A 22,419-nucleotide genomic window follows, 5' to 3' on the forward strand; every position below is an offset into this window, starting at 1 on the left:
CCCACCAAAATAAATAAAAGGTTTTTTTCTTAAATGGGCAACATAGTGTTCAACAGAACTGTAATGCTAGGAAACACACACACACACGCTGCCCTCCACAATCTGCCCTTTCCAGCCCACCCCAAACTGCCATTGCTAGGAAGAGGATCCACATTACTTTTGGTTTAACTCATGACTGCAAGATTTATGGTTTTAGGTTAAAGGATCATGTCTGGGACCAACACAGCCCACACTCACACCCAACATGATTTATATGTTCAATCAAGGAAACCCTGAGGCCTTCCAAATCCTATAGTTTCACAAACACAAGAAATTAAAGTGCTTTCATTTCAGTAGGGTGTGCACATTTTCTGAAATGAACTAGATCAAAGTTCAGTTCCTTACTAAAGAAAGGTAAAGAATTGTAGGGTTTCTCAAGGGAAGAAATTTCTCTACTTAGTATTGAGTTATCCAATCAATTCTATTTAACAAACATTTCCCAAGAATGTTATGTCACATGCAAATAAAGAGGTTCGAAAGTTATTCCTTGCCCTCACAGACCTCATGGCCTAACACAATGGTTTCTGGGTTCAGCAACGTCATGTTAACATCATTATTTCTGAAAATTCTGAATTGCCAGTTCAAATTCTTTAGTAGGTTGTATGACTACTCAAATTCCTATTTCTTCCCATTTGTTTTGTTTCCTCAGTTTGTCTTTCCTTTTTTTAAAAAGGAAAATTTCTGTTATTTTTAAGATTTGAGAGAGAGAGAAAGATTGAGAATACAGGAGTTGGGGGGGAGGGAGGAGAGAAGCTCAAGCAGACTCCTGGCTGAGCAAGGAGACTGCCACAGCCCCAATCCAGGGCCTTGATTGAGATCATGACCAAGCCGATATCAAGAGTCAGCCATTCAACTGACTTAGACACCCAGGGGCCACCTTAATTTGTCTTTCAAAGAAATTTGTGTATTGCATCTAAGTTGCTCATAGTAACTACTTATCCCTTTAAATATCTATAAGAAACCTGATATTGGAATTGTTTTTTATTCTTGATCAGTCTCAACAGTGATTTATCAATCTTACTATATTTCGGAGAAACATTTTGTTGTATTTTCTCTCTTGTCTGTTCTCTACTGCATATTGTTCACTTTCATGTTTCTTATGCCTTTCCTTGTATTTACCGTCACTGATTCTAAAACTTCTTTCCTAATATAAGCACACAAAGCTGCATATATCTTTCCATTTTTATAGTTTTCTTATGGCAGAAAAGTATTCCAATACCAATTATTCCATCATGGCCAGAACCCAAAATCCTTCATGGATGCTTTCTTTGTGCTTACTTAAAAATCAAATTAAAAACCAATGAAACCAAACAAATGGGGGGGGGGGGGGAAGTTCCCCACTATGGGGAACATGTATGTTTATCGAGCAAATATAGAACGCATCAGAGAGTACAGCTAAAGAACTATGTTTTCGGTGAATGAGTCCTGTGATTCTTGCTTTCAGTCCAGTGAGAACTATAATCCAAACCTCCATAGTTTTCCGTGTAAAGAAATTTAGGTGAAAAGTGCAGCTAGGAAGACTTTGCCTCAAAAAAACCCATACACTGCTCCCACCTAGCAAAGCAAAGCCACTTCCTTTTCCTGCCCCTGCAGTGATATATACCCAAATGGCTGCCATTCTGTCAATAAAAACCTTTCCACAAGTGGCAAATTCTCTACTCTTTCCTACAATGTGTATAGGGCACTATACTAGGTGAGGCTAGAGGAAATAGAAAACATGGCCTACACTTGAGACAACTTAAGGAAAGCCATGAAGAGAATTTAAGATGGTTTGGATTCTGGAAATGTCAAATGTCAGAATTCTCCCTTAAAATTGTGTAACAAAACTGACATTGAGAGACAGTAGGCGAAGGATAGTCTTTTCAGTAAATGGTGCTAAATCCACTTAAGATCCACATGGCACAAAAAAAATAAATCTTGACCTTCTACCACACAGCTTTTACAAAAACCCATTTCAGAAGAATCATAGACCTAAAAGGTTAAACAATTATAAACAAGCAATAAGCTTCTAGAAATACTATATGAAAACACCTTCACCACCTTCAGATAGGTAAAATTTTAAAAAAGAACACAGAGACCTAACTTTAAAGGATGTAACTTAAATTGGATATCATTGATGAAAGGGCACCACTAATTATAAAAATGACAGCATTAAAGCAAAAACAAACATTTGTAACTCGCTGTCCAAGGAACCATATCCAGAATACACAAAGCACTCAGACAAAACAATCTGATTTTTTTTTAATGGGCAAAATTCTTGACTGGGAACTTCAAGAAAGAAGGTCTCTAATAAGTACATAAAAATCATTAATCATCAGAGATATGTAAATTAAAGTCAAACAAAATAATATCATTAGACACCTGACTAAAATGTTTTAAAACCAGCAGAAAGTACTGGCAAGGAATTGGAATAACTAAAATATTCACACACTACAACCACTATGGAAAACTTTTAGGCTAGCATCTCCTAAAGCTGAATATATGCATACCCTGTGACCCAATAATTCCACCAAAAGACATGTACATAATGTTCATAGCACCATTCAGCATAATGATCAATGTCCATCCGTGGAAATAAAGACCTTTCAAAATGAACAAAACTACTGCTACAATGTGTAATGGACTGGACACAAGCTTTGGAAACAAATGATCCTGGACACGAATTTCAGCCCTGCTATTTCTCATGTAATACTAAATATGTAGACATGAGTACATAAACCTGCTTTCTCCATCTGATAAAGAGGGTCATATCACCTGTCATACAAGATTATTATTATAATTAATCTGAGGATTAAAGGTAATATGCACATAACACAAAATACTATGTCTAATAGGTGCTCAGTAAACATTTTCTAGGATTTAGGAAATGGAACTTCTATCAGTCAGGATCAATACCAGAATTTTTAATATATAAACTCTCTTCCTATGAAGATAATGTTCCATCTGACCTGCCAAACCATTTGTAGCATTTCTAAGTTGCCAACTCAGTCACTGGTAAAACTACACAAGAATCAGTTCATGGCATTTTATTACTCAGCTACTTCATGAACCCATATGCAATTGCAGCTGTCACCTCTAATGCCAGAGGATCAAATGAGTTGGAAAGATTAAACAAATGGGCAGGAGAAATGTCAACTAGTGCATACACTGGACAGGAGTCCAAATGGTTCAGTTACAAATTTGATCCTTAGAAACTATGCACACTGGATGCACACTCTGAAGAGAAGCATATGTAGGTTAGGATGTCTGAAAAACAAAAGAATGAAAATGGGACAAAACGCCCCTTAGTACTACTGCGGTTTTCAGCCCAATTCTTAGTCTACTTCAGTCTCAAAAATAAATCTATTCATACTTGTCATTAAAGACTAAAACAAACAGGTGCTACAGTAAATCTCACATTGATGACTTCTTAATGTAAGAATGTGTGTGTGTGTGTGTGTATAAGGTCTTGTATTTAGTAGCAACCAGATCCTAAATTTTAGTTATAATAAATATTAAGAGAAATGACTATTCTTTTTTTTTTTTTTAAAGATTTTATTTATTTATTTGACAGAGAGAATTCACAGTAGACAGAGAGGCAGGCAGAGAGAGAGAGAGGGAAGCAGGCTCCCTGCTGAGCAGAGATCCCGATGCGGGACTCGATCCCAGGACCCTGAGATCATGACCTGAGCTGAAGGCAGCAGCTTAACCCACTGAGCCACCCAGGTGCCCGAGAAATGACTATTCTTAAGTATAATATATATTCAGTAAAATTTTTACTCATTTATTAAGAAAGGTTAGGATATTAATTTATATTGCCGTCTAAACTAGGAAGGGGAAGGTGGAGGTAGGGCAAAGAAAAAAGAATAAGTCTCCTGAAATCTTGAAATCAAATTTCTTTATCCAAAATAGTTTCTTGAAGAAAAAGGTCCAAAATTTCATATTTTGACTGTAGTCAAATAATAGCTAGTTCAATTCCATTAAAATTTATCATCGGGCCTATCAAGTTTTAAAAAGAAGATACATTAAAGAATTTATGAGTAATTCAAAGTAACTCTATACTCAGTTCCAGTCATTCCACAAGAAAGGTCAGAACTCTGTCTGACCAAGTCAGTGACATAGGGGCTCCGTAAGAAGGGAATGAAGAACAAGCTTTTTTTTCTTCTGCGGATGAATTATCAGGAGAATCCCAGGCCACTTCTAACCTAGTGAAACAAAGAGAAAAACTCTGGCCAAAGCCCTGTAAATCTGTTTTTCTGAGGCACATCTTCATAGCCCTTACTTAATTTATTTTGTTGCATGGATCTAGTCTTCCATTCATAGGATGTTGTGCATCTAAGAATCAACCTTAGTTAGGGAAGTCCTCTTTTAGTTTTCCTCAGTGATCCATTTATTTGCAAAACTGTTACAGATTCCACTCCAGTTTGTCTCTCTAAAGAAAGCAATGTCATCCACATTTGAAAAACAGCTAGCACAAGGCTGTCTGCCACACAGAAGCAAAAGCTGAAAAAAATGTGAAATCCATAGTTTAAACCAATATGGAACCCAACACATTTGTTTGAAATCCTAATGCAATGTTTGCGAGTGCAATTCAATTGTAAAGTGCAATTCCCACACTTTGCAAGATAGTCTTCTAATTTAAAATGATGGTATTCTCAGTTACTTTTAATCCAAAATCTTGAAAAATTTTAAATATCTAGGACATCTTAACTAAATTAATGTAGTTTTTAATGGAACCATACAGTTACTGAATTTTTACTAAAGATTTTTAGTAACAAGAAGTAATATAATGTTACATGGGAATGGAGAACCATGATTAAAAAATCTACATAAAATAGGACCTCAACTTCACAGAACAAAGAGGAAAAACACCTCAAAATTTTAGTTGCACCTTGATGTTTATCTTCTTTCTTACTAAGAATAATCTTTTTAAAACTTTTTTTTGAATAAAAACATTCAGTAGCTTTTCAGTTAAATACAAAAGACCATGAGAACATTATTTAGCCATAATGACAGAGGATCAAGTCAACTAGAATTCAGACTCTAGCATGTAATTTCAAGAAATCCTTAAATTTGTACATGATCAGTGTACCTTGCTAATGTTTTAGAAGTACAGGGAATCTTGGGGCGCCTGGGTGGCTCAGTGGGTTAAGCCGCTGCCTTCAGCTCAGGTCATGATCCCAGGGTCCTGGGATCGAGTCCCACATCGGGCTCTCTGCTCGGCAGGGAGCCTGCTTCTTCCTCTCTCTTTCAGCCTGCCTCTCTGCCTACTTGTGATCTCTGTCTGTCAAATAAATAAAATCTTTAAAAAAAAAAAGAAGTACAAGGAATCTTATCCCCAAATAATTGATGACTAAGAGAACATTAACTACACAAATAAGTTCTAAGAAATTGATTGGAGTTTTAAGAAATTGACTGAAGTATAGCTTTTATGTATTAGAAACAGAAGGAAGAACTGGATATTAGAAATAGTAAGAGGTTGTAAGTCTCTGATTAGAAGGGTCAACAGTTTCACTCAAAGCACAGCTCACCTCCATCACTCTAAGGGCACACTGTTATGCTATAAATCCCAGGGAGAAGGTCCATTACCTCAAGGTATTAGACATGGACCATAAAAAAAAAGAAAAAGTACACCCTCATGCTAAAACCACACCATGAAACCATTCTAAACAAGAGCCATGATAATTTTAATAGCGACAAATTACTTGTCATTTAGTAGTAACCAAAAGACAAATACCAGTTACTTCATCTACTCATATACTTTGTATATTAAAAGTTTCAAATGTTTTTAACCTGAGATATTTTAGAAATAGAAATTGCAAAAATAACAATACTCACAGCCCCCCATAAAGGACTTTTTTCCAACAACATCCAGCAGTGCCTTTTATTCTTCTGATTAATCATACTTTTTTCCTGCTTGTGGAGCAATTATTTGGATCTCTGATTTATGGGTAAAACCTAAAAGTCTGTATTTAGACACCAGACACGCACACATCTTCTGTCTGACATGGTGAAGAACTAACTAATAGGAAGTACAGAGCTAGGTTTCATAAGTTTTCTAGCACTGGTGTAGCCTCAAAGATCTACGCAAGTATAGCATTTCAAAATTCCATGAAGGTATTTCAAAATGTAGTGAGAGAGTTCTACGGTCCTGGGTTGGAATGGTAAGGATGGGGCCAACGGCATGTGATTTTACAGCAGTTATAGCCTATAGTTTCATAACAAACTCTCCTTTAAAAACAGGCTTTAAATGGTCTTGGGATTTTTTTCACATTCATCAGAAAGTCATAAAGAATGCTGAAAAGCAAAACACAGTGAAATAGTGTTTATGCCCTCTGTTTCCTGAGCAAAAGGGCCTTCTATTTCCTTCCTAGGTTACCTAACAATGCCAAATAACTTCATAAAAACATCAGAATTTTAGAGGAGGAGCGTTACGAATGAACAAATTTCTCATCCTTGCCAGATATTATATCAGAAAAAATTACTGATTAAAGTCAATGCTTTAGTTAATAAATCATAGACTTCTCAAGACACTTAATGATTTATCATGTGAATTCAACATTTACATAATAATCCAAATGCTAATTTGCCTTTCATGTGATATTCAGATATTGTCAGAATCAAACTTTAATACTGAGGGTCAGTTCACTTTTGCTGTATCACTTCTTCAAATTACTGTATCTCTGAAAGAATGACAAATTGAAAATAGCATACTACCTTAAAGAGCTTGAAAATATGTGAGGAAATTCTGATGGATAGAAAAAGCATTTCATGTAGCTTATCAACCAACAAGTAGAAGTATAGAGGAAACTACTTGGAGACACTCATTAAAATCATGAAGTCTTAGGAATTTAGAAACCCTCCCATTGTATGGGTGAGAAAACAGAAACCATAGGTGTCAAGGTAGATGTAGCCATACTGATCTATTAGGGAGACAAGCTATATATAATCCAGATCTTCTGATAGATTTTTTTTTTGTATGATTTCCATAGAATTATATTTCTTTTTTTTTTTTTTTTTTTTTTTTTTTTTAGAGATTCCATTTGTTTATTTGAGAGACAGAGATCACAAGCAGGCAGAGAGAGAGAGAGAGAGAGAGAGAGAGAAGGAAGCAGGCTCCCCGCAGAGCAGAGAGCTCGATGCGGGGCTCTATCCCAGGACCCCGGGACCACGACCCAAGCCAAAGGCAGAGGCCTTAACCCACTGAGCCACCCAGGCGCCCCACCATAGAATTCTATTTCTAAATTAGTTCTTAAACATGCTGTTATCCAGTAGAATATTCCAAGGATTGGCGATTTTAAGAGCTAATAAGCCACCTGCAACAATGTCTTGCTTTTGATAAATATTATTATCAGCTTTGAAAGCTGAATTCTAAGAAGTGAAAGGTACAGTAAAGAGACATGACATGTTCACATAGTGTGGATACCAGCAAGGTGAGGGCTTCACCAAGCCAAGCCATCATCCCTACCCAGATCAGTCAAGGGTTGGGGTGTCCTCTGCAGAATGAGGGTAGGTTTTATACAGGAAGTGCTGGTATATGTACTTAGGCTCCAGTGATGAAGTCAAATGAGGATGTCAGCATTCTTGGTTCCCTTCAAACTGACCACATGCCAGTAAACTTTTGGCTAAAACTGCAACTGTCCTCCTCCGCTAAGTGTACCAGGGCCAGAAGGATCCTAATGAGTAGGTTGGCTCTGGTTCCCGACATCTTTTTCACTGTTTTAGCAGTGTGGTAATCAAAGAAAAAGAAAAATCAAAAGCAAGTATTTTCTGATGATCTGACCCTGTATATTGTAGATTTTTATATGTCTTTATAACTAATTAAGACTCTTCCTCAAGGTTCTTTCAGATACTATGTGGCTATAGTTGTAGAAACAGGTTACAAAAATTATACTGAAATAACATTTCTCTCATAAATGTGTGGGGGTTGTTCAGTTTGCTGCTTATATTTTGGTCTACTGGATTTTTTTATAAGAACAGATTTATCTTGGGACGCCTGGGTGGCTCAGTTGGTTGAGCAGCTGCCTTCAGCTCAGGTCATGATCCCAGCGTCCTGGGATCGAGTCCCACATCCTGCTCCTTGCTCAGCAGGGAGCCTGCTTCTCCCTCTCCCTCTGCCTCTGCCTCTGCCTGCCGTTCTGTCTGCCTGTGCTCTCTCTCTCTGATAAATAAATAAAATCTTAAAAAAAAAAACAAAACAGATTTATCTGTCTTAGCTTCAAATCAAGATTTGCTCTGTTTAGTCATTACTATATACAGCACTTAAATTTGAGAATGGCTTTAGAAACCATGATATTAACCAATCTATTACAAAGCTAAAAATTAGTATCCTACCTCCAAAAACATTATCTAAATATTTAACTAAAAATACACCTTTATCATGATCCCAGGGTCCTGGGATCGAGTCCTGCATCGGGCTCTCTGCTCAGCGGGGAGCCTGCTTCCTCCTCTCTCTCTCTCTCTCCCTGCCTGTCTCTCTGCCTACTTGTGTTCTCTGTCAAATAAATAAAATATTTTTTAAAAATACACCTTTAAAAAAGGACAATAACAAGGCTATTTAACTGTTCCTAACACCATCATTCTGTTCCATGACTTGATAAAATTATCAGTAACTAGAGCTGTTTACGTATGTGTCCTTCTCAAGAAAAACCTGACAAAGAGGTTTTTTTATAGCCCCATTTTACAGATGGTGAAAGTGAGAAGTCAAGTTAGGCAGCTTTCTCAGAGACTGAGTGGCGGAGCTGTGATTCAAACCCTGCACTGTTGAATTTCAAAACCTGGTCTCTAAAATCCAAAATGTCTACTTAGTCTCCCAAAGCTTTCTTGAAGTTATTAACCTTGGATGGAAGAAGAAAAACTTTCACCCTGAGTTTTCTTGTATTCAACTCCAAACTCGAAAACTGAAACGGTCTGTACCTGGTAAACTTCTGCTTTCTATTCCATGTGACCTTTTCATAACCAAATTCCTCAAAACTTTGTATTTAATCTACTTGTAAACCAATAGTTTTACAAAGGATCCTCCTTTTGTATACCTCAGCCCTTAGTTCTCTCAAGCAATAGTCGTTTTAGCTTAGTTTGCTCATTGGTTAGGAGAATGAGAAGAGTACATTTGTCATTTTCTCAAGGCCATTCTGAGCCAGAAATATAATTCTGGTCTAAGGTCTGGTTGCTAAACCACGCTTCCTCTGCAATGGTAAGCTACTATTGGTAGACTGGTTATTAAGAAACAAAAAATAACAAGAAGCATGGGATATTTAAAATACTTATTTTGCTGATCTCTTTCCCCTAACTTGTCCCTCCCCTCTATTTTGCCCATTTCCTATATATCCTGTATTGTGATTATGGAAAGAAACTGCAACTGCTTTGGCAGATAAGGAAAAAAAAAACCTTACTCCTATTTCAAAAATGAAGCAAAGTTTCATTTCCTTTTCTTATTAAAATATGGGATATAGCCTCAAGAAGTTTGATACTTTCAAGAAGTGTCATGTTAAATCCATTTCTTCTATCTAAATTTTATTGATGCAGAACATGATCTTTAATATATAAATTTAAGACAGTACACTAAGAAATGGGTTGGTACCCACACATATGGCAATCAGCACTGTTGAGCTGGTCTAAATCAGCACTGTCAATTGAATTTCTGTGGCGACGGAAATGTTCTGTATTGTGTAATATGAAAGTAGTCACATGAGCACCTGAAACATGGCTGGTGTGACCAGAGGGCTAAAATTAATTTTATTTTTGTTAATTGAAATTTTAAAAACAACCAGTGGCTAATGGACAGCATAGGCCTCAGATCTGGGTGTCTTTTCAAATTTTTATTTTGAATTATAGACTCACAGGAAATTGCAAAAATAATACAGAGAGGTCCAGTTTCCCTTAATGATTACATCATATTATATAACTATAGTACAATATCAAAACCAGGAAACTGACATTGGTACAATGTGTGTGTTTAGTTCTATGCCACTTTAACACTTGTATAGACCTGGGTAAGCACAGTCACAATCATGATACTGAAGGATTCCAGCATCACTAAGAGCTCCCTCATGCTACCCATTTCTAGTCATCAACACTTTCTCTTCACTGTCCCTAACTCCGGGCACTCACTACTCTGTTCTCTCTCATGTTGTCATGTTTACAGAACGCTCTATAAGTGGAATTACTCAGAATGTGACTGTGACTCTGAGACTGGCTTTTTTCACTCAGCATAATGCTTGAGGCCCTTCCTTCCTTCCTTTCTTACGATTTTATTTATTTGACAGAGGAAGACAGCAAGAGAGGGAACACAACCAAGGGAGAGTAGGAAGGAAAGAAGGAGGTTCCCCGCAGAGCAGGGAGCCTGATGCGGGGCTTGATCCCAGGACCCCAGGATCATGACCTGAGCCAAAGGCAGATGCTTACCCGACTGAGCCACCCATGTGCCCCTCTTGTGGCCCTTTCAAGTGCTTGAATATATCAATAGTCCATTCCTTTTCTTTCACTGGGTAGAATTCCATGCTGTGGTGATACCACAGTGAGTTCAGCCATTAACATAACAATTTAATGTTCATTGACAACAGTTTTTGACAATTACAAATAAAACTGCTATGAACATTCATGTACAGCCTTAGTGTGGATCTAAGTCTTCATTTCTCTGGGATGAATGATCCGGGTATGACTGAGTATCATATATGATGAGTGTCCACATGAGCTTATTTTCACTTGTTAACCTGAATGTTTTTGTGGTGTTTGCCCATTTTCTAATTAGGTTTTTAGGGTTTCTTTCTTTCTGTCTGTCTTTCTTTCTTTCCTGTTCTTTTTTTCTTTCTTTTACTCTTCAGTTTTGAGAGTTCTTTATACACTCTAGAGATCTTTGTCACATATAGGGTTTTCAAATACTTTTTTCCAGTCTATAGCTTGTCTTTTTGCCCTTTTTAAAAGTCACAGAGCCAAAAGATTTAAACTTTGATGAGGTCCTATTTATCAATTTTTTTCTTTTATGGTTTTTATGCTTTTGGTGTCATGGCTAAGAACTTTTTGCTGAGTTCTAGGTCTAGAAGATTTTCCTCTTAGGTTTTCTTTAAAAAAAGTTTCACAGTTTTATGTTTTACATTTAGATTGATGACCTACTTGGAGTTAATTCATGTATTCAGTCTAAGGTTTAGGTGGAAGTTAATTTTGGTGGGGGAGTCCATAGATATTCAATTGTTCTGATACCATTGTTGAAAGGTTCACTGTATTTGCACCTTTATCAAGAATCATTTGGCTCCACTTGTGTGGGCCTAATTCTGGGTTCTCAATTCTGTTGCACTGACCTATATGTTTATCCCTCTGGCAATACCCTAGTCTTGGTTACAGTAACTACATCACTTCTTTTTTTTTTTTTTTTTAAAGATTTTATTTATTTATTTGACAGATAGAGAGGAGGAAGCAGGCTCCCTGCTGAGCAGAGAGCCAGATGAGGGGCTCGATCCCAGGACCCTGGGATCATGACCTAAGCTGAAGGCAGAGGCTTCAACCCACTGAGCCACCCAGGCACCCACTACATCACTTCTTAAAATTAAAGTGATTCTCCCCACATTATGCTTCTTTTTCAAAACTTTTTTTTTTTTTAAGCTGTTTTGGTTACTTTGCCTTTCCATGTAAATTTTAGAATAATCTTATCTACACCTATAAGAAGTTTTGCTAGAATTTTAGCAGGAATGTTGTTAAACCTATATGTTAGTTTGGGAGAACTGTCATCTTCATTGTATTGACAGTCTTATATCCCCAGAACACAGTATGTCTCTCCATTCATTTAGATTTTTATTTCTTTCATCAGCACTTTATAGTTTTCATGGGTATATCTTTTAAAAGCAAACCTAGAAGTGACCTAGAAATACCTTATAAATGACACCAAAATACAAAGGGGGTAGTCTACACAGGTTTTGGAATCCAGCGTGAACTGAGCTAACTAAAGTTAATAACCAAGAATCACACAAACACAAGTTCACTTGGGGCAAATAAGCAGATTTTGCTGAAAGACTGGCTTCCTATCATTTACAAAGAAATAAAAGGGCATTATAGGTAATTCTGCAATTAAAACAGTACATAGGACACACTGGAAATTTAAAGGATGGAATATCTACCTTCCTATTACAAGTAGCACTTCTTCCCTTTCTTGATGTTATTTTTTCTAGGTATCAAAGCTGTGTATTACATGTGCAGTAACACTGCAAGATGGGAGCTCTAAATTACACATTTGCAAAGGTCCATTCCAAGTCCTACAGTATTTTATGAATTATATTTTTGAAAAGTGATAGAAAATAATGCTTTGTGAACATTGCTGCTCAGAGATCTACAGAGGGCAGGTCAAGTGGAAAAACTTCTGTTGAATAGTAAGTGTATGTAACTATTTGGACAATCCATAAAAGCTGCAGGGAAAAGTGAGATACAAGAAAATTTTGAAGAGATTAAAATTATTTAGCCCAGAAATGAGAATTCTGTGAAAATACCTGTAAGGTAATTAGGAAGTTATGCACCTACCCAAGGGAAATGAACAACTTAAAAATATACACAAGAATACATTCTTAACAGCTGGAGTTCAAAATAGAACACAGTAGATTGTACAAATAAGTAAGGTCCTATTCATGATGAGTATAATTGTGAAGTGTATTTGTGAAATAGGAGAGCACCACAGTAATTCAGACCAGTGTATGATCCAAGTCTTCCAAATACCATGCCCAGCTTTCAAATCTAACGGATAAAGAAGAATCTGAGAACTGGAGACTAAGGATCGATTAACAGTGACATCCCTGCTTACCTCTGTGTCTCCTAGAATGTTTATCAGTTCACACACAATAATTGCTTGATGGGCTGATGAGTCCCTAGGATATCCCAAAGCAAACGGAATTCTAATTGGTGGAGAAACAGAGGAAGACAATTTCTGAAAACCGAAAGCATGGGCATCATTTTCTAAACCGTTGGTCATGATTATCATGCCAGGGAAGTTGGACACTGACAGGTAGAAAGGGCTGTTCCACAGAATCAAATACAGGTATCATGGTCATCTTATCCACACTATCCATAATCTCACTCCTGGATAGGTCACTACACCAGACTGTGCAGGGTATGAGGAGAATAAAGAAGAAAAAACAAACAGAAGAACCAAGGAGAAAGGGGGAAAAAAAAAAAGAGGAAGTACGTTATTAGTCAGCTTGACAACTACTTAGATATAGGAGAGTAAAAACTAAAACTAAGGGAAACAAGTGCTGCCTTAAACATTTTTACAAAAGATCAAATTAAAGAAAAAATATTCAACTTATTTTATGTTTAACAACATCTTATCAGTACTATCAAGATAACGTATAACCAAAACCAAAAGCATTCAAATGTTTGATTCTGAGCTAAAAATAGGAACTAAAGGTCAAAGATTTAACAGCAGTCAGAGTCTTTTAATTTTAAAGCTACAAGTTGTATTTAAACTCTTGAATCTAAACGAAATCTATAATAAACTATTGGAATAAAGCACTGCTTGATTTTTTAAGTAGAGCTCCAATTTGAATAGTGAAAAAATCTACTAACACAAGTGCTTGACAAATTCAGGAAGCCATTTACCAGGCTATATGAGCAAATCTAATACGTGATTCGGGTGAATAAACAAAATTAGAGGCCACTTCTGCTGGCTGTTTTGTCCTCTCTCACCAGTCGAAACAGCTGCACACAAAAGTTCCAAATGGTAGAAAACCTTGGGACTCTTTCAGCCCATTATTTATTTCTGCCTTTACCACAATCATTTCTACAATGCACCCAGAGTCTGCTTTTTATTGTTCCCAATTCCTGAACAAGATTTAATCCCTATTATAAAAAGGAAAGTCTGTAGAAGAGGGGTATTTCTCTACTTTTGGTAATATATAAGGCCATCTGTACTAAAAACAACCATTTCTGTTTTCAGACCAATTAAAACCACAAATATATTCAGATATCCCTGCCACATCCAAATCTTGACACAACAAAGGTGCTAAAAACTATATTCTGTTAATGAAGAATTTAAGTTTAATTCTACCCATAAAAATGACTTTTGTGTACCAGTGAAGTACAACATTTAAAATTTCCACAGATATACTGAGAGGCTCTTTATCTGTAAATGTTTCTTTCACCCCCTTTCAGAGCTTGAACCTTTCTCCAACTAATAAACAATTACTTGCCACCAACTTATAACTTACGCCAAGTGCCTTTTCAGTATTACAAAAAACAAAACCAACACCAAAACACCAAAAACAAAACTCAAAAATATCTCTAACAGATTACAGTGGGTTAATGATGGCCACAAATTCTTTGCCACTATTCCCACACCAAGAGATGGGATCTATTTTTTCCCCCTCCTTGAAAGACTATCCAACAGAAAACAGCAGAAATGACACTGTACCAGTTCTGAGCTTAATCTTTAAGAAGCCTGGCCATTTCTATTTCCTTTCTGGAGTCCAGCTGCCATGTTATGAAAATGTCCAAATAGTTACACACATGAGAAAAGCCTCCACGGGAAAGAATGAAGGCCCAGCTGACGACTCCAGCTAAAATCACAGCTGACAGCACCAAGCTGCCAGGCCTGCAAGTGAGCTACCTTAAAGCCCTAAACATGCTGTCCCAGCAGACAACACATAGACCAGAAATGAGTCATCCTTACCAAACCCTGGCCAGATTCCAAAGCTATGAGCAAGAAAACAATTTTTTTTTTTAAAAGATTTATTTATTTATTTGACAGAGAGCAAGCATAAGCAGGCAGATAGAGAAGCAGGGTCTCTGCCGAGCAGAGAGCCCAACCTGGGGTTTGATCCAAGGATCGTGAGATCATGACCTGAGCCAAAGGCAGACGCTTAACTGACTGAGCCACCCAGGTGCCCAAACATCGTTGTTGCTTTAAGCTACAAAATTTAAGGATGACTTATTAGGCAGCAACAGATAACCAAAACAAAGTTTAGAACTAGAAAGCCTGGGAAAAAAAGCCTAAAATATACACTGGCCTTGGGTCCTGGTGGTGGGCAGAAATGAAAAGAATCTTGAGGAGACAGTTAATAAAAATCTGAAAAAGTGAAGAAATGTTATTGGTGGCTGAAGAAAAGGAACCTACATCCATGTTGGCAGAATAATTAGCAAACCCAAAGCATGCAGTAACATGGAAATAGAAAGGGTGCCTAGTGAACTCATGGATCTGACGAAGGAGAATTTCAGGAAGAATGCTGAAAGAACCAAATGGTTCATGTTAGCCGCCTATGCTAAAATATGGGAGTAGTGAAATGAACTAAAAAAGGAACAGTGTGGTTCCTTTTCAAGTAGAATTTAGAGGAAATAAAAAGGAGCCGGACTTGATGGGTTCAAAAATAAAACCATTCCTCATTTGAGCATCTTAGCAAAAAGCAAGCTCAAAGTAAGCATGTCTCAAAGTAGGACATGGCTCAAGGCAAAGATCAAATCCTATAGTGCCCGTAAAATGTGGCCTCCAAACATTTTTTGAGCCCTCAAAGATTTTAGGTGGTTTGGTCCTCACAGACTAAGACGAGTGGTTCTAAAACTTCATGTGCACCAGACTCAGCTGTGGGGTGGGGGGCCAGTGTGTGTGTGTGTTAAAACCCAGACTGCAGCATCCAATCACGGTTTGATTCAGTAGGTCTGCAATGCTGTCTGACCCCTGTTGTTCCCAAGTGATGCTAACGCTGCTGATACAGAGACCATACTTTGCGAATCAGTGTGAGACCAAAAGGCTTTGGAGGATTGTAAGTGTGTCTTAAGAACCATCTCTACCAGACAGTAGAACTTGTAAGAATTTTTTTTTAAGACTTTATTGATTTATTTGAGAGAGAAAGCACAAATGGGGGAGAGAGAAAGGGGCAGAGAGAGGGGGAGAAAATGATTGCCCTCTGAGCAGGGAGCCCAGCACTGGGCTCAATGCCAGGACCCCCAGATAATGAACTGAGCCGAGGCAGGCACGTAACCAACTGAGCCACCCAGGCACCCTGAGCTTGTAAGAATTTTAATGGTATTTTCACACAATGCCCTGACTTAAAGGCAGTTAGAGGTAGAGCCCTGTCTCAAAGAGATTAGTGGGAACAGTTTTAATCTAATGTTGTGAACCCCAAAGAAATCCATGGGAATACTCAAACTCTAAATAAAAACATGAATGGAAAGACCATCGATCTGGACTAAGAAGACATAGTTCAAAATGAAAATTATCAGGGCCCTTATTCAGATAGGAAGAGGCTACAAACATAAGTCATTTCTTATGGAAAAATAAGATTCAGAGGACATAACCAAGAGCCTAGAGAGTAGAGACAAGAGCCACAGAGAACCACCTAGATTATAAACTAGCCCCAGGGTGCCTGGGTGGCTCGGTCAGTTGGGCATCCAATTCTTGATTCAGATCAGGTCATAATTTCAGGATTTTGAGACCAAGCACTTCCTCAGGCTCTGTGCTGGGTGTGGAGCCCACTTGGCATGCTCTTTCTCCCTCTGTTCCTCCCTCCCTTCTCTCTCTCTCCCCAACCCCCTAAAACAAACCCCCAAAAACAAGAACAAAAAAATTAGTCCCAAACAAGGAACCACTGACATTTACCTAGCTGGATTTTAGAACTGTTGTGGACTGGAGACTGCTAGGTGTCTCTCATTTCCCTCTTCTGTTTTGTTTAAAAACAAAACAAAACAAAACAAAAACAGCTTTACTGAGATATAAGTCACATATCATAAAATTTACCCAAAGTTTGCAACTCAGATTTTCTTTTTTTTTAGTATATATCCACAGATACAACCAGATAGTTTTAAAACATTTCCATCTCCTCAAAAAGAAACCTGTACCCTTAGTTATTACCCCACCCTACACCCAACCCACCAGCTCTAAGAAGAAGCTAGTCTACTTTGTTTCTATAGATTTACCTATGTAGGACATTTCATATAAATGGAATCATACAGTAAGTACTCTCTGTGACTAGCTTCTTGAACCTAGCATATTTTCAAGGTTTATCCATGGTGCAGTATAGGTCAGTACTTCATTCCACTGTATGGATATACTAGATTTTATGTTTCATCAGTTGATAGATATTTGAGTTGTTTCCACCTTTTGACTATATAATGTTGCTATGTTGTATTCAGGTATAAGTTTTGGGTGGGCATATTTTTTCCTTTCTCTTATGTATACACTTAGGAAAGGTATTGCCAGGTCACATGGTCACTCTATGTTTAAAATTTTTCTGGAACTGCCAGACTGTTTCTAAAGTAATGGTACCATTTTATATTACCACCAGCAGTGTATCAGTGTTGTGACCTCTCCAAAACCTCCAATACCATTTTGAAGATTTTATTTATTTACTTGACAGAGAGATACACAGCAAGAGAGGGAACACAAGCAGGGGGAGTGGGAGAGGGAGAAGCAGGCTTCCCGCTGAGCAGGGAGCCTGAAGTGGGGCTCGATCCCAGAACCTTGAGATCATGACCTGAACCGAAGGCAGATGCTTAACGGACTGTGCCCCCCAGGAGCCCCTCTAATACCTTTTTGAAGGAGAGTATCTGTTGCAATTTTCCTGTCCCTGTCTTGCCATTGTATATTGGGTGGGGAGAAGAGAGCAAAGAACTTGTGCTTTTAGTTCACAGGTAGTTGTTTGAGAGTAGCTGTACCCAAAGAGCTTCATCTGTACCTGGACCTGATTTAGATGAGCTCCTGGACCCAAGCTAACGTAGCAACAGAGTGAGGCTTGTGGGAGTCTTATGTATGGGTGAGTATAGTCTGTCTGTATGTGTGCGGGCCAGAGAGCACACAGTGGTAAACTGTCATTCTGGTGACCACCTCCAATGAACCACACCTGTGGGTATTCATGTCCTTGTACAGTTCCTTCCCACACGGACGCTGGGCTGGGGCTGGGTCTATCACTGCCTACACCATTAGAATATGGCAGAAATGATGCAGTGCCAATTCGGGGCCAACTTAACTGGTTGGGTAGCATCTACTTCTATTTGGGAAGACAGACACCACAAGGCTACCTAAACAGCCACTGAGTCCCAGCTCCCAAGCAAGTCTCAGAGGACTACAGCCATCCCAGCATCCAGCTGACACCAACAGAACAGAACCTCCTGGTCAACTCACTGAATCATGAGATAAGTCACCGTTTTAGACTATCAAATTTTGGAGTGGTTTATTACATAAACCATAAATAACCCAAACACTTTTAGCAGTATTTTAAGCTTTACTTCTCTCTAGTCACACTAGGCTACTTAATTATGAAGAACTATAATGTGCGTACACTTTTTTTTCCTCTACGAATTTAACCTATTATACCTAGGGTTAATTCAACAACCATTTAAGCAAATGAAATATACCTTCTAGGTCTCAGGAGACTTTTCACAGAGTCTATTTTAGAGTTCAAGTCTCTAAGAGTGACAAAAACTTGAAAGTTTCCATTTCCAGTAGCAAGCACTGAGCAGCTACATAAGCCAGCAGAGAGGACTGGCCAGGGATGGGAACCTCAGCTTTAGAGGACATCTCTTGGTGCTCAGTAAGGCACTCCAGGAGCACAGGAAAATCCGAGGAAAGGCCCTGCTGATCAGACAAATTCACAATAGGAATTTGGAAGAGAAGTGGGGACACACAAATACCAAGCAGTCTGTGGTGACAGCCAGGGAATCCTCCAGGCACAGTCACAAGGGTTAAGATGGCAGGGCTTCTGAAGCCAGTTGTTATGACAACCAGCGAATTTTTTTTTTTTTTTTTGTTAACATCAGTAACACCATTAAGATTTTCTCACCTCTGCTTTCTCTTAAGCTGACACACCTGCTGTCCTGCTTAGCTCCTCTGGGTTTAAAGAGTGCTCACTTGTCTGCCTCAGTGACTCCTGTCTTTCAGTTTATCTTAGGGATGGCCATGATGGCATGCAAGGATCTCAGAGGTTTTCTGCATCTCAAGAATACAGACAAGAAATCCCTCATAACAGAATTACTCTAATTTTCGCAAGATAATGCTTAGAAAAGTTCTAGGCAGGTAGTAAACTCTCAATATATTACACTAGGAGTATATTGTATGTGGTAACTTTGTTCAATTGCAAGTGCATCTAACCCTAAAAACAATGATCTTCGAGGAAAAAAAATAGAGTATCAACTCAGAAGTCTATTAACAGAGAGCTGGTTTGAACAAATTGTAGTACAGCTATACAGTGAAATACTATGCTAACTTAAATAATAAACCAGAAGATTTTGAAAAATTTGATGTGGAAAATTTCCAATACATATCAATGAAAAACCAAGTTGAAAGAATATATAATCCCATTTTTAAAATATTTCTATACTGCTTGTATATGCACAGAAAAAATCTGCCAGAAGCCACCAGACTAAGAAGACACCACAATCTGGGTGAGAATTTCACTTTCTACAGAACATATTGCTGTAATATTTGGTTTTCTAATAGTGAGCACATGACTCTTATCATCAGAATGACATGGAGAGAAAGGCACACAGAGCCTTCTTAAAAAACAGCATGCTTTTACCTGAGTTTTCTCACATGGTCTTCAGTGTTCACTTCTCTTTAGCACTCAGAGCGGCTCAAGTCTGTTTTTAGAACAGTGTGAGGAGCTGCTAAATGAGCTGTTTCCTGTATGGGGCAGCTATTTTTAATTAATGAACATCTTGCTGTAAGAGTTCACTGGAAAATAAAACCACCACCACTTCTGCAAGTCAAACGAAAGAAAGGCTTACTCTCTAGAGTAAAATGAAAGATTTCAGTTATAAAAACTGAAAGGTATTAGAGGGTACATAACAATGAGTATTAAGCACTTTATTTCCACCCTGATACTAAAATCAATCTCATTTAAACATTTCTCAAGGGAATCTAAAACTCCTATTTACTTCATTTCTCCTAAGGAAAAAAATAATACAGCATTCTTCGTATCACAGACACTCAAATGTGAGCTGCAGGGAACATCGGAAGGGAGAGAGAAAAGGGAATGAATACAGAAAGAGAATAAAGCTTTCCAAACTCTTCCTGAGCAACTAGGTGCAAAATACAGTTCTGTACTAACCAGAAGAATTAAAATTGTGGTTGCTCTATCTGTAAGGGTATTAGCAACAAAATCACTGCTTCCAAATCATTTGATTCTCCCACGGTTTATGAGATAATACAGCCCAGAAGACAGCTACTATGGAAACAAGTTGTATTGATCTATGCAATTCTTCAACCTATGGGCTCACGGCACCACGAAGGGGGTCCTCTCAGGGAGTCAGTAGCATGGCCAGCAGGAAGAATTCAATGGTTAGGTAGCAGACCAGAGTGTCAAAGGCCCCCACCAAGCCACTCCTTCCCAGAATGAAGACGGGACTTTCCTGCAGATCTAAGAAGATTCTAAGAAGCAGCTCCCGACACATACACAGTATATGGGAACATGCTGTCCAGTCACAAAAACAAGGGTTTATTGTTCTCTTGCCAAACTGTACTCATCACGACAGGTGGCAATACACAGTCTTACACTTAACTCCTCCCACCCTCTCCCCTCACCACATCCCTAATTTCCTTGCATTTGTAAACTATTACAGTTTTTTTGTTTTATTTTTTACAGATTTTATTTATTTATCTCAGAGAGAGAGAGAGAGAGAGACAGAGCGCACGTACAAGCAGAGGGAGCAGCAGAGTGAAAGGGAGAAGCAGGCTCCCTGTTGAGCAGGGAGCCCAAAGAGTGGCTCAATCCTAGGACTTTGGGATCATGACCTGAGCTGAAAGCAGACACTTAACCAACTGAGCCACCCAGGCGCCCCTATGACACAATTTTAAAATTACCTTCTTGCCTGTTAATTTGATTCAAACAGGTTATAGAATTTCTACCTAATACACTGAACAAAAAAAAAAAGCTGGCATTTAAGAGATGTTCTGAGGATGAGATGTTAAAGGCTCTTATGTTCTATGAAGGCCTTGCCTATAGCACACCCCACAGAGGGGTATGATGTTAATTCTATGTGCCCACTTGGAGAGTGTTTTTGGATAAGATTAACATTTAAATCAGTGAATTCTGAGTAAACAGATTGCCTTCCATAATGTGGTAGGCCTTGTTCAGTCAGTTGACAGCCCCAATATTACAACAACAACAAAAAAAACCCCAGCCCTCCCAAGAGAGAAGTCTCCAGCAGACTGCCTTCGGACGTCATCTACACTGTTGGCTCTCCTGGGTCTTAAGCCTGCTGATTTGGACTTGCCAGACTCCATAAACACATGAACCAATTCCTTAAAACACACATGTACACATACGCATACCCACATACCCTACTGGTACTGTTTCTCTGAAAAATCCTGAATACAGGGATCCCCTCTGGGACATAGCCTGGCTACCAGCAGTTTAATAACTACAGAGGAAGAGTAATTCAGTGAGGGGAAACAGCCTCTCCTGACCACAACATGCCTAACCCTTCTTCCAATCATGGTGTTGCCAGCAAATCATGCTGTTCAGGAACACATGAATACGCGTGGAATAGGATATAGCTAGGCATACCTTATTATCCCTTACTTATTAGCTTCTTAAGAAGAGAAAGAGTCCTGAAGAGAGTTTATACTTTGCTCAAAGCTTCAAAAGACAAACATAATATTAAAAAAATCACATAACTAGATAAATTGGCCTCATCAATGACCTGCTGAGGCCATGGTGGTAATGAAAGGAAAATGGCAGGTAGAGACAACAGACAGTAGCAGAAAGTACACTGATTTTTGTTTTGGAGCATCACACACATTTTTTTCTCCATTACAAATGGCTGAATTATTCATGCTTGCCTCAAAATACCTCAGAATTTCCAAATATCTATCTACATAGTTGTGGAACCTCTCCACCCAGCTCTCGCCCCCTCCATCAACATTTGCCTGGTTAAGCAAATGACCCACTCTTGCTGCTCTCTAATGTGGCGACCCCACTAAGCAGCAGCACCCAGAGGGCATCCCTATACATCCATCCTCTGATCACCAAAACTGCTGCTTCTCCATTCTCCTTACAGCTCCTCATCTTCCCATTAATATGGTACCTGCAGCCTACCCTGACCATTTCCATGTTAGGAGAAAAATAAGCGTCACCACACCAACATTTTGGAATATTTCTTGCAGATAAGCTTTCTAAGCACTTTCTAGCACTTTCTATCATCTTTACCTCCTCATTGCCTCTCATTTCCACAATATATCCTGCTCGAGGGCCACTATACCACTCTAGTTTTTAATCCCCACTGAAGATGTGGGCAGAATAGATTTTTTAAGATTTCTTTCTTTTTTTTTTTTTTTTTTTTAAAGATTCTATCCATTTATTTGTCAGAGAGAGAGAGAGCACAAACAGGAGAAGAGGCAGGCAGAGGGAGAAGCAGGCTCCCCACTGCGCAGGGAGTCTGAGGCAGTGCTTGATCCCAGGACTCCAGGACCATGGCCCAAGCCGAAGGCAGACA

At 38.5% G+C, this 22,419-nt stretch overlaps 1 protein-coding gene across 3 annotated transcripts in view; it reads right to left on the reverse strand.

Moving 5' to 3' along the window:
- FGD4 (FYVE, RhoGEF and PH domain containing 4) overlaps positions 1-22,419 on the reverse strand; it is a 220,422-nt gene that overhangs the window by 142,194 nt on the left and 55,809 nt on the right. Inside the window, exon 1 of one of the 3 annotated variants that reach the window (XM_059185679.1) lies at positions 5,857-6,059. The exons of the other annotated variants lie outside the window; for them this stretch is intronic. Coding sequence (XP_059041662.1) covers positions 5,857-5,866 — 10 coding nt within the window. The 5' untranslated portion in view covers positions 5,867-6,059. Of the gene's footprint in view, positions 1-5,856; positions 6,060-22,419 lie in introns of those variants that run through there. 3 annotated transcript variants of the gene reach the window in all.

The sequence above is a fragment of the Mustela lutreola genome, chromosome 8, assembly GCF_030435805.1.
Source record: "Mustela lutreola isolate mMusLut2 chromosome 8, mMusLut2.pri, whole genome shotgun sequence".
In the NCBI taxonomy this organism is placed as follows: domain Eukaryota; kingdom Metazoa; phylum Chordata; class Mammalia; order Carnivora; family Mustelidae; genus Mustela; species Mustela lutreola.